Raw genomic sequence first — 12375 nt, forward strand, 5'->3', positions numbered from 1 at the left:
AGAGCCTTTGACCATGCCACTGGATGAATTCTCAGTTTGCAGATAGTGTGTCCCCCTGCGCCGAGGGTAACTGGTGAATGTGGCCTCAAACCTCGTAGGCAATCCAGACACAGGCTAGAAGCACAAAACCACCAAACTAAGGTATAAGTAAACCATTCTTATGACAGCATTACACTTATGAGTGTTGTACCAAACAGTGAATGCGATCCAGAACCAACGAACGAGCAGGGCACCCGACAATAGATCAGGTTTCGGAATACGGGCAGATGTCTGAAAGGCCGACTAGTTGCACAGAAAAAATGTAAGACCCTTCGAATCATAGCTAAACTGAACTGTACAATGGATGGTGAAGGCTGACTTATTATAAAGGTATAAAAACTAATTAACTGGCGAATTAAATTTCGGCTGTAAACATCATTCGTGTTGTAAAAACTGACTTACATGCTTATCTTTTTACAGCTTATCATATACTTAAGCTTGAAGTTTCTCGTAGTTTCGGATATAGGCGCACAAGGTATAGAATCTCGAGACGTCCCTTTCTAAAGATAATACGAGGTCTTTCGAATACAAGCGTGTAGGTTCAAAGGAAATCAAGACTTGAGGCCTTTTTATAAATATGGACACGTGCAGTATGATAGGCAGTATCGAAGGCTGTCTTTTTGGTCCCTATATTGAAAGTTTCTTCGTTCTGTTGATTGAAGGAATAAAATATAATTGTAATTTCTGTCCATAGGTGATTCCTACATAAAATTAATTAATTATAATGATTTTAACATAATATTCTGTAACACTATTTGAAAGTTGGTTTCTGTCCTAACGAAGTTATCATGGATACCGTCATTTTTTTCATCGTGAAATTGAAAAAGTATGGCAAAAAAAGAGGTTTCTAAGTGAAAATTTATAAAATATGTATAATTCTACGGTTCACTAACTACGTGTTCATTTGTTTCAGAAGTTCAAAGGGAGGAGGAAAAGGACATGGAACAGCTCTCAATGCATTGACGTTACTTGCGTTCTTATTTCTTCTTAATATTATGCAGGTAATGAACATATTTAACATCATTTTAGTACACTTTGCGGGTACAAAAATTCATAATTTCCAACATTTTCAACATCCATTATTTGAGCTTAAGGGTGCTGAAATAAGCACCCAACCTCACAATGGAAATGCCACATTTTACTCCATAACTATTAGAACATTTTTTGTGCCAATTTTTCACTTCGAATACAGATTTCATTCAAAACAGAAACAGGCCCTAATTATCTAAAAAAGTATGTAATTCTGGTATTTATTAAGGAAAGTGAGACAATTTAATTTTAAAGTTAGGAATTATTGTACACATCCTAACATATCCCTGTTAAATATTGAGTCGACTATGTCTATTCTATAACTATACTTTATCGAACACTAGGAATCAAACTTTCATTATGAAACTGAGAATACGATAACTACTCAATACTAGATCAATAAATATAGAACTAATTTATTGACCAAATATTTGAGTTGTAAACGGGTCTGGCGATATTGATAGAACTTGATGCCACTATAGTTTTGATTGAATAACATTCAAGCTAAATATGACATTAACCAGCGCGTTTTTTATTTTTATTTCTTGGGTATAAGAACAAATTTATTTTATTTTAGTGTTTATGCGCCATCGTTGTTGTCGTAGTTATCTGTGAACATGAGGAAATAGAAGTAGGTGAAGTAAAGAGAATTGAAGGAAATGAGAGGTGGGAGAACTGTAAAGTTAATCTAACTAAATCTTTAAATTACATGAATTTTCTCAAATTTAAAATAGCGTCCAAACAATTCAAAGTATTCTCATAGTAGTATCAAATACTTTAAAATCATATTTCATTATTTGACTGTCAGTTACAAGAAATGTCATTTATGGGATGTAGCTAAAAACCGTTCTCCGATGAAGACACTCGAAGCTCAGCAAACCTCTCACCCCTTTTTTCGGAAATGTTTATACGAATTACGGGAGATCTAGTATGATAACTACGATATACTGTCATCATGCTGCAAATTCTTCGTTTAAGTTTCTTCAATTCATCGACGTTCCATTGTACTGCGCCAAACATATAAAGCAGTATAGGTACGGCCAGAATATTGGTCGTCTGGATCTTATTCTTTCCAGATAATTCGGAATCTTAATTTTTTCTGAGAATTTATCGATACCTTTTTTCAAGAATGGTTCTTAACATAGAAACATTTTTGGTTTCCGCTTGCAGTATTCCAAGATATGCATATGTTTTTTTATTACCCAAATGTTAAATGGTCTTTCCACCTATGAGTTCAAGATCCTGATTTTCACGCGATGATGTATTTCATAGTCTTCCTGTGTATAGATTAACGCAGGCAAACTTGTCTATTCTGTTCGGCGGGCTACATAGGTGTCCAGAGCTTTTGCCTCGAAGCATTATAGATAGATACAAGAGGGAGCTGCAGAAAAGTATCGGCCTTGAAGAGTCCCTTGGAAGACCCCCCTCTTATATGTGACATATCGGGTAGTCACTTTTCTTATGTCAGATGATATGACAAACCTTGTCCGACACAAGAGCATAAGCTCTTTCATACATCTCACTATTTTTGAATGCACCTCTAGGCACTCAATGAGCTTAATAAGTAACTCGTGGCTTGTGTTATCGAAAGCCTTTCGGTAGTCAATCCAAGCCATGGGCATATTGCGTCGATATCTGATAGAATCCTGGATAATGCAACTGCCTATTAACAGGATCTCTCTGCAACTAGCCACTTCTGTCGTGCATCCGCGTTTTTCAACTATTGCACTCCATATCGGCTCGGTAGATTTTAACATTCTCTCTTTGAGGTTAACAGTGAATAGCTTGTAGCTTCTATTTAAACAAGCACTGAGCCGGTAGTTCTTTGCACTTGACAAATCCTCGGTCTTAGGGATCAGTATCATGCATCCTTCCGCTAACCATTGCGGGATGGGCTGTTCTTCGTTTAAGAAAGTAGTAAATATGCAAGCTAGATGCTGGTGCGTAGAAGTCAACTTCCGCCACCAAAAGTAGTTAATTTTATATGGCCCTGGCGCTGAAAAGTTCTTAGTTCAAGCGATAACTTTCTTCACTTATTTAGCAGTAATTAGTTGAAACTCCTCCTCTGTTCGTTGCGACAGTTTCCTCTGGAAAAAGCTACGAAGGAATGATATATCTAAAGCTTCTTTATCTAGCTTATAAGCATCTCCATATACTTTTTCGCCGAAAACTTGAATCTCTTCTCGAATAGGCGGATTTTAAACGGCACATAACGTTTTGTTGAACAGACGGGAAGGATGAACAGAAAAGGTGGAATTTTCCTGAATCCACTTCACTCGCCGTTCAAGGTGCTCTTTGGTTATTGAAAGAGCTCTTATTTTTGCGTCCAGTGCTGCTTCATGGGCAACAGTTTACACTTGTTCAACGTGTAAGTTGCATGCTGCCTCGCCGTTTTGATTTTAAACTGGAACTTTAAATTATCACTTCTAGTGTCGCTAAGCAGGAAAACTGCTTTCTCGTAAACTACACAGTTCATATTCCAGAAATCAACATCTTCAGGGAGCAAATCAGGAAGAGCTGTATTAATGTCAGCTTATTTTTGTTCATCCTGAGATAGACTTTTTGGCGGATTTTTGTCCTCCTAGTTCTAATGTTGGCACCATCAATTATCTGCGAAGGTGGTCCTTCTCGAACGGATAATATGTATATACGCTGGAGAATCTTGATTTTGTGATTGATAAAGAGCTGCATATCGCCTTTTGCTTTAAAAAGATACCTGATGCAATAATTCAAGTCGAACAGCTTGACAAATTCATCGCGTGATACTTTAAGTCAGCGATTATACAATGTGCAAATTCTTTTCTCTCGCTGTGGAGGTCAATTTCTCAGTTCATCAATTCATTTTTCATTCAAAAATAGAACTCACTTTACCCTAAATAGATATAACTTTAAATTTACTTTGTGATTTGAATATCTGAGTGAAATAGTTAGTTCTTCGCTGGGAAATAATTATTGATTAAAACCAATTAAATGCAAAATTATCTGTTCACGCAACCAAACAAAAAATCTTCATTGTGTTTTCTTTATTTAATTTTTATTCACTTTTATCTAATTAGCAATTAAATTTTTGACAGAGAAAGAAATTGTTTCTGAGGGTCTACAGTATATGAAGTATATTTATCCGTTTGTTCTTGCAAAATCAAACCGAGGATAGCTTTTTCGTTTCAGTATAATCTTGATATTCGTAGCCAGATGTGGTTACAAATTTAAAATCCTGCTCCGTTTCTATTTGTAAGGATCTAAAAGCTATAAACAATAATCGAATCATTGACAGCCGTGCTTGAGATATAAACTACATCTAAAAGGGCGCATTGAAGATGACATCAATTTTAAACAAATTTTTTAATTGTTTGATTTTTAACGGTTCTATCAGGCTTCGAATAATTATTTTTGAGTGTACTTCCGAAAATTGCATACGTGATTAATTTCTAACTCCGTGAACCTATGTGTTTTGACGCGTTGATCACGAATATAATAGTGTAAATGAGCGCAAATTCGATTTTCATGGCGAAACCCATGAAAACACCATGAAAACCACAGTCTTTCGCTATGTCTCAGTAAATAATCTTTTTTTAAAGGCTTCAAAAGAAGTTGTAGATTTACTTAAAATACACCTTTAATATTAAGAAGTTTTTCTGAAAAACTAATATTTTTCGAGAAAGTTAGGAAAATGTTTATACAAAATATAGAATTGCTTCGAATGGAACTTGTGGCACTCCTGTGAATGGTCACCAAATTAATGTAGGTTACATCTCGAAACCTTTCCAACATCTCGTGTAGGAGAGCTCCCCTGTGACAGACCATAGAAATAAATTAGATCTCATCCCTGACACTTTCCAACCTGTCGTTGGGCAAAGACACCCTTATGACTGGTCACAGGAGAATGTTGGTCACATCCCTACCCCTTTCCAACATATGATTGGGGAGGGGGAAGCCACCCCTATTACTGGTCACAGAAAAAATGCATGTCATATTTCTGCCCATTTTTAACATATCGGGCGGGGCAGTCGCATCTGTATCTGGTCCCAGAAATAATGCAGGGCACATGCCTTCGCCTTTTCCAACGTCTCGCGAGGATCGCAAAGTCATCCCTGGGATTAGTCGCAGAAATAATGTAGGTCACTTCCTTACCTTCTTCCAACATCTCGTGGGAGAAGGCACCCTTATGAATGGCTATACAAAGAAGTGAGATATAATACCTTTTCCTTTCCAACGTTTCAAGGGGACGAGAAGGCACCCCTTCAACTGTTCACAAAAATAATTTAGGTCACATATTATCGCCTTTCCGATTTCTCATGAGAGCGCGCAGGCAACCCTGTGACTGGCCACAGAAATAATTCCTGTAACATCCTTACCCCTTTTCAACTTGCCGTGGACAGGTAGAAATTCACACATGTGACTGGTCATAGAAATAAATGAGGTAATATATCTTCCCCCTTGCAATATCCACTCTCCGAAGCTTCGCTTCTCATAAACATTTTACGAGCGCGTATTCAGCCTTGCAGAAATTTTTTCAGTCATTTAAATCCTTTTTCTCAAAACCCACAACTTTTATTAAAAGCATATTTGCAAGTGTTTAATTTTTAATAAGATAAAAGCAAACAGCCATTTCTGAAATCCTTTAATTCTTCTGCCTTAAAACTAAAGTTGTTTACCTTCAAAAGATAAAATTTGAAATAGGGTTTTTTCGAATTTTCTAATTTTTTTAGTGCTTAATCAGAAACTTCCATAATTTTATAATGAATAGCTTGTTATGTAAGCATTTCACTTAGATAAAACTGAATTTAAATGCACAGTTTGTTAAATTTGAACTTTATCAATTTTAGCCATTTTCAATTTTTAAATCCCTGTATGTAAAAACAAGCATTGCGCAGGTTCGGTGTGGATACTGTCCTCTTTTACGCTTAATGACTCTTTTAATATTGATTACATGAATGTAGTCTTTAAAATAAAAAATAAAACTATGTACCTTTTAAATATTGGAAATATGATTAAATCTCGTTTCATTTTGTTATGATATTTCTTTTGATACCTCTTGAAAAAATACTAAATCATTTCAAATCTTTACAATTCTTTGTCTAAAACCTTGTTCACATATAGGTCACACATAAAAGATCCTATGGAGCATTATTTCTCAACTGCTCCAACTTCAAAAGTAATGTTCTTAGAATTTCTTTAAATTTTCGGAATATTTTCACCTATCCAACAGCACTTAATCGGCAAATTAAGTGAATCCGGTATTTTTATTTTTTTTTCAAATAGTCTTAAAGAAAGCTTGACTTTTTAGCTGTAAAAAAGGCTCTTAATAAAAGTATGGTCTACTGAATAGTTTCCAAGATACAGGCTCTGATGTACAGGCAGTCCTAATTCTCATGCTCAAACGTAATCCTTTAATATTCAGCAGACTAGTTGGCAAGTCTACCATTCTTTCAACGCGTGCGAGTTCATTCATTCTGAAATAAAATCAGCTAATTAATGATTGAAGAATGTTTTCCGACAGGTTAGAGGAAGTTTAAATTGTTTATTATTCGTTATAAATAAATAAAAAGTGCAAACTACTTTTTTTAAAAGTAATGTTGATATTGCTCCGTAAGAATGATTCCTTACTATTATACCTCGTCAGTTTATAAGAATTATAGATCGTTTATACACATTCGTCCAAAAATTTCCTTTAATGAAAAATTTTTTGTTCGAGTATGTGCATAGAAAATCTTATAAGGTTAGTGTTATAGATAGTGTTTAAGAGAGGAGCCAAGGCGGCAAGAAGCATATTTACCTGGCGTAGAGGCTACCGTGACCACGAAGTAGTATAAGGAAACCACACTCTTGGAAAACTTGGACGCGTGAATTTGGATTTAGTTAGTTTGCATCGCTCCAAGTGCGTCTTGCGGAAAAGTTCGAAACCCTTTATTTTTCACAATTAGGCAGATGTGTCGGCATGACAACTGATAAACAAAAACAGTGGCACTTTTAATAACACAGCCAAACACAAAAAAATTGTGCGGATCTGGTAACAAGACACACGTATTCCTATGGATTTTGGGGCGCTGAATTCAAATTCGGTATCAAAAATCATTTATCACGTCATGGTTGAGCCATAACCTCAAAAAATGACGACAAATCATGCACTGAAGCAAATAAATTTCAAAATAATGCCAGTGATGCAAATTTTCACTTCAAAAACATGTCGACAACTGTAAAGGATCAACCCTTGCCTGACATCAACTTATTTAACATAACTTTCCCCAACAGAACCTGACCTCACCTAACCTGAATTAACAGAAATTTATTGAACTACACGTAAAGCTGTGGAAGCATGTTTTCCCATTCGCAAATGTGTGCTATATTGAATGGGTCAACTCGAGCATAACCTAGAAATAAATGTAACCTAACCTAACCTAACCTCACGAAACACAATTGAACTGATTGTGTTGTCCCGTTGTGTTTACGGTACCGTTTCATTCAGCTTCGGCTTAACCTACATAGAGGTTTAAGCTATCCTTACCTATAAAAACCTGACCTAACCTAACCAATTACACTGGCAACTCTCTTCTTGCGTACTTTCATATTTTGACATTAATAGCAGTAAATGTCTGGAGTTTCGTAACCGCTTGTTGTTAGCATTATTCGCCTGTGTCTGTAACCAGGGCACCTCCACGTGGTGACGCTGGGCAACGGATACACATTGGCTGAGTCCCTGGTAAACGGCGTTCATGCCGTCATGGCAGACACAGGTAAAAAGTGTATTACGATTCAGGGAAAACCCCCAATATCAGCGTCTGGTCAGGGTGGGAAAGCGGGCTCTCCGATGTCGTCATCATGCAACCGTAGCTCTTCATCAATGGATCACTTGGTTGGTGTAGAGTCTCATGCTATAAGGAAAAAAACTGCGAGCATTTTTCAGTCGCATGCCTACAAGAATAGCTCAGATTCATTCTGTTACATTTGCAGTAAATATGAAGTGAGCAGTTTGCGAAAATCAACCGACGAGGAAGTGACAAGTCTTTACGAAAAGTGTTTTGACCGTAAATTGCTGCACCAAGAAACAAAATGGGTTCCTCACGTCATTTGCAATTCCTGCAGACTTATGTTGTATCGTCTAAAAAATTCAAACAACGAAAAGTACCGCAAGTACTCTACACCAACCACATGGAAAAAACCCGTTATTGCGTAGGACTGCTACTTTTGCATGAATTCCGTCAAAGGGTTTAACGCCAAAAATATAAATAACATTTCGTACATTAATGTGTGCACAGTCACAAGAGCAATTGAAATCAATAAAAATGCACGCCAGACTGATTTAAGCGCTTTAGAAGATGATAAAATGGAAGTTGAAAGTCAACGTCATGGAGACGGTAATGAAACCAGTGATCGAACAGAAAATAGTTCTGATGATTCCGATGAAAATGATGAAAAAGATAACGAATATGGCGTGCATAAAAACAAATTGAAGGTTTCAATATTAGTGTCGCAACTAGAACTGAATGATTTTATTAGAGATCTTAGATTACCGAAAGACGGCGCTGAATTTGCCGCTTCATTTCTAAAAAGAAGAAATCTTCTAGAGCCAAAGACAAAAGTTTCATTCTATCGCGACAGAGACAAAGAATTCAGAAAGTTTATCGTTAAAGACAAAGAGACGTCTTTAGTGTACTGCACTGACGTTAACGGACTAATGAACCACTTGAAGAAAAATGTGTACAGAGACGAAGAATGCCGACTTTTCATTGATTCGTCAAAACGCAGCATTAAGGCTGTTTTACTGCATAACACGAATACTTACGCTCCTATCCCTATAGCTCATTGAACGGTCATCAAAGAAGAATATAACAATGTTAAAATGCTCCTTGAAAAAGTTAATTACACGAATCACAAATGGCAAATATGTGGTGATCTCAAAATCATAACAACGATATTAGCCCAACAATCGGGTTTCACGAGAGAGCCATGCTTTATATACCTGTGGAATAGCAGAGATCGAGCCAATCATTACAGCAAAAAACATTGGCCTTTAAGAGATTCATTCAAACCTGGTTCTCATAATATCATCAACCAAAGCCTCGTTGATCCAGAAAAAATTTTACTACCACCCCTTCACATAAAGCTTGGGCTCATGAAGCAATTTGTCAAGGCGTTAGGCAAAGATGGACAATGCTATAAGTATATATCCCTTAAATTCTCTAATGTTTGAGACGCTAAATTGAAAGAAGGAGTCTTTGATGGACCACAGATTCGAATATTGACAAGAGATACAAATTTCGTGAGCCACATGACAAAAATTGAAATGGACGCTCGGGAAATTTTTAAAGCAGTAAACGCAAATTTCCTCGGTAACAAAAAAGTCCAGACTACGAGAATAATGTTGCGAAAATGATAAGAAACTACAAAAAGTGAGGCTGTTTGATGAATTTAAAACTTCACTTTCTAGATTCCCATCTGGATAAGTTTCCAGAAAATGTTGGTGATTTCAGCCAGGAACAAGGAGAACGTTTTCGTCAAGACATAAAAGTGATGGAACAACGATATAAGGGGAGATGGGACAAGGTCATGATGGCTGATTTTTGCTGTATGTTGAAAAGGGAAACGAATATAGGTCTTAAACGTAAGCGTAACCCTTCGCATCGTTCCTTCGAAGAAAAAAGGACACGTTATAGCAGGCAAAAAATAGACTAAAGTAGGTCTATAAATCAATTTAATTACGATAAAAAGCAAGATAAAATGTAAACACGAAATATAGTATAAATATATCTCTTAAGTCTAAGAAAAGCAGAGAGGAAAAAATTTTGAATAAAACTCTTATTCATTTGCATGTTTAAGTTACAGTTCTACATTTTAATTGATACAAACATTGTCAGGTTAATTGAAATGGGGTCAATTCTACTTGTAGTTCTAAGTTTCTTCAAATGAGTAATGTGCGTCTAAATTTTTAACCACCTGTAGTACAATGAAATGAATTTTATTGTGTTACAACGAGAACACTTAAGTTTAGTTGTATTGCGTAAAGCAAAATTTCGTTAGGTTCTGTTAAGTTAGATTCATTTGTAGGTTAAGATCGAGTTAACCTATTAAATATAGAACACATTTAAGACTGAGAACCGTAGGCTTACATAGCTACACGTGTGGTTGAATTTCATTCGGCTAAGTTAGGTTAGGTCAGGTTTTGTTAGGTTAGGATAGGTGAAACCTCTATGTAGGTTAAGCTGAAGCTGAATGAAACGGTACCGCAAACACAACGGGACAACATAATGAGTTTAATTGTGTTACGTGAAGTTAAGTTAGGTTAGGTTAGGTCAGTTTTTTTTAGGTTAGGAAAGGTTTGACCTCTGCAGGTCAAGCCCAAGCTGATTCAAACGGTACCGCAAACACAACGGGACAACACAGTCAGTTTAATTGTGTTTCGTGAGTTTAGATTAGGTTAGGTTACGCTAGGTTAGATTTATTTCTAGGTTAGGCTCGAGTTGACCCATTCGATGTAGCACACATTTGCTACTGGGAAAATATGCTTCCAGAGCTTTACGCGTGGTTCAATAAATTTCTGTTAATTTAGGTCAGGTGAGGTCAGATTCTGTTGGGTAAAGTAATGTTAAATAAGTTGATATCAGGGAAGGGTTGATTCTTTACAGTTGTCGACATGTTTTTGAAGTGAAAATTTGCATCACTTCGAAATTTCTTTAAAATTCACATTTAAAATGGAACACATGACATTTGATGTCCGAAACCATGCAAATGACTGTGCTAGGGAAAAAGAAGTGACGTCTCTTAAGCATGTCTCCTTTTTCTATTTTTCTAACATAACTTGTGGATGCACAGCCATCAATGTAACAGCAAACCATTTTGCACACACAAAAACAACTCACTTTTATCACATTCCATTTACTTTCACGACAAAACGACCTCAAGCATGTGCATTGTTTAATCACACCTGGCTTACTATGGAAGCCGCAACTTGGAAAACTTGTATTTCAACGTTTTTACGAAAGAAGCGCTACGAACGATTCAAACTAACTAAATCCGAATTTACGCGTCTAAATTTTTCAAAGGCCCCCTGGGAGTGCGATCTCCTTATATTACTTCGTGACCGTGATCAACAAGGCTGTTCCTCCAGGGCGCGGCTGTTCCATTGAACTACGCCCGAGCTGACCCTTGCGAATATCCCTAATGTGGATATCTCGGACGTATAATTTTTGTTAGTTGGGACTATGTACGCGCTGTCTCGGATCAAAATATATCCATGGGGACAACAAAATATCCGCCTCGCAAAATATTGCAAAAGATTATTCCTGGAATAACCCGGGACATAAATGAGGTCAAATCGAATATTCCGGGATATTCTATTGCTGTGAGACGTACATAACACTGTTCCATATTTGATACATAGCAGTTCTAGAACTGTCATAGAATTGTTCTGTAATATGTTTTCTGGACGACTTGTATTTTTAGAAGTCAAATGTTTTTCATTTTTTTATTTTTATATTTATCCAACAGTCATAGACTAATTACAGTATAACTTATCGTAGAGATTAAGAAAGAATAGTAAAATTAAAAATCGCAGGTGCACAGGTAAATAAGCTTAGAAATAATCAGTTGAAGAAAATATCAGTAGGGCTAAACATAAGCCTTAATAGCAGTTTGTACATTATTTAAAGACGTATGAAATAAATCAAGAGACGCATTAGATTTAATAATATTACTTGTCATCGCAAACATTTTATTTATAGTTATTTTGCACTAAACATCATAGTTTGTACATTTCTACGATCTTTCAATGTACACATATCAAACGTGTCGCTATATAATATGCCCAGGGGCAGAATTTGACCATTAACCTTCCAGTTAAGAAATTTCAAAATTTTCTTTTGACATCTATCAATAGAGTAACAGAAGTATTACGCAGATGGTAGCTAAATTACATCCACGTATTCTAGTTTAGATCTAACAATTGTATAGATCAAAATCTTAATCGCAAGGGGATTTTTGAACGAACAACATGACCTGATGGAAAATCCTAAGCCCCTATTGGCTTCTCTGATTACGTAATCTATGCGAATGTTGAAACGTAAAGAATCATCAATTATAATACACATATCTCGCTTAAACTTCACCCTTTCTAGAATGCAACCATTAATCTCATATTGGAAATAAATAGGTGTGGTTTTTTGAGTAAATGACATTATTTTACATTTTGAGGAGTTAATGTCAAGTGACTTTTCAACACAGCACTTAGCAAAAAAGTCGAGGTTCTTTTGCAATATAATGCAATCCTTTACATTATCAATAGGGTACAAAAGCTTAGCATCATCGGCGTAG

The 12375-nt window shown here is 36.1% G+C and overlaps 1 protein-coding gene and 1 further gene across 3 annotated transcripts in view; both read left to right on the forward strand.

The window, feature by feature from the left end:
* Window positions 1–12375, forward strand: part of LOC117174802 — a 270991-nt gene that overhangs the window by 140686 nt on the left and 117930 nt on the right. For 2 of the 3 annotated variants that reach the window (XM_033364177.1, XM_033364176.1), the window contains exon 3: window positions 953–1040. In XM_033364177.1, coding sequence (XP_033220068.1) covers window positions 953–1040 — 88 coding nt within the window. The remainder of the gene's footprint in view (window positions 1–952; window positions 1041–12375) is intronic. The other variant, XM_033364178.1, reaches the window with a different exon arrangement.
* Window positions 11127–11285, forward strand: LOC117175755.

Source organism: Belonocnema kinseyi, chromosome 6 (assembly GCF_010883055.1).
Source record: "Belonocnema kinseyi isolate 2016_QV_RU_SX_M_011 chromosome 6, B_treatae_v1, whole genome shotgun sequence".
Lineage (NCBI taxonomy): Eukaryota > Metazoa > Arthropoda > Insecta > Hymenoptera > Cynipidae > Belonocnema > Belonocnema kinseyi.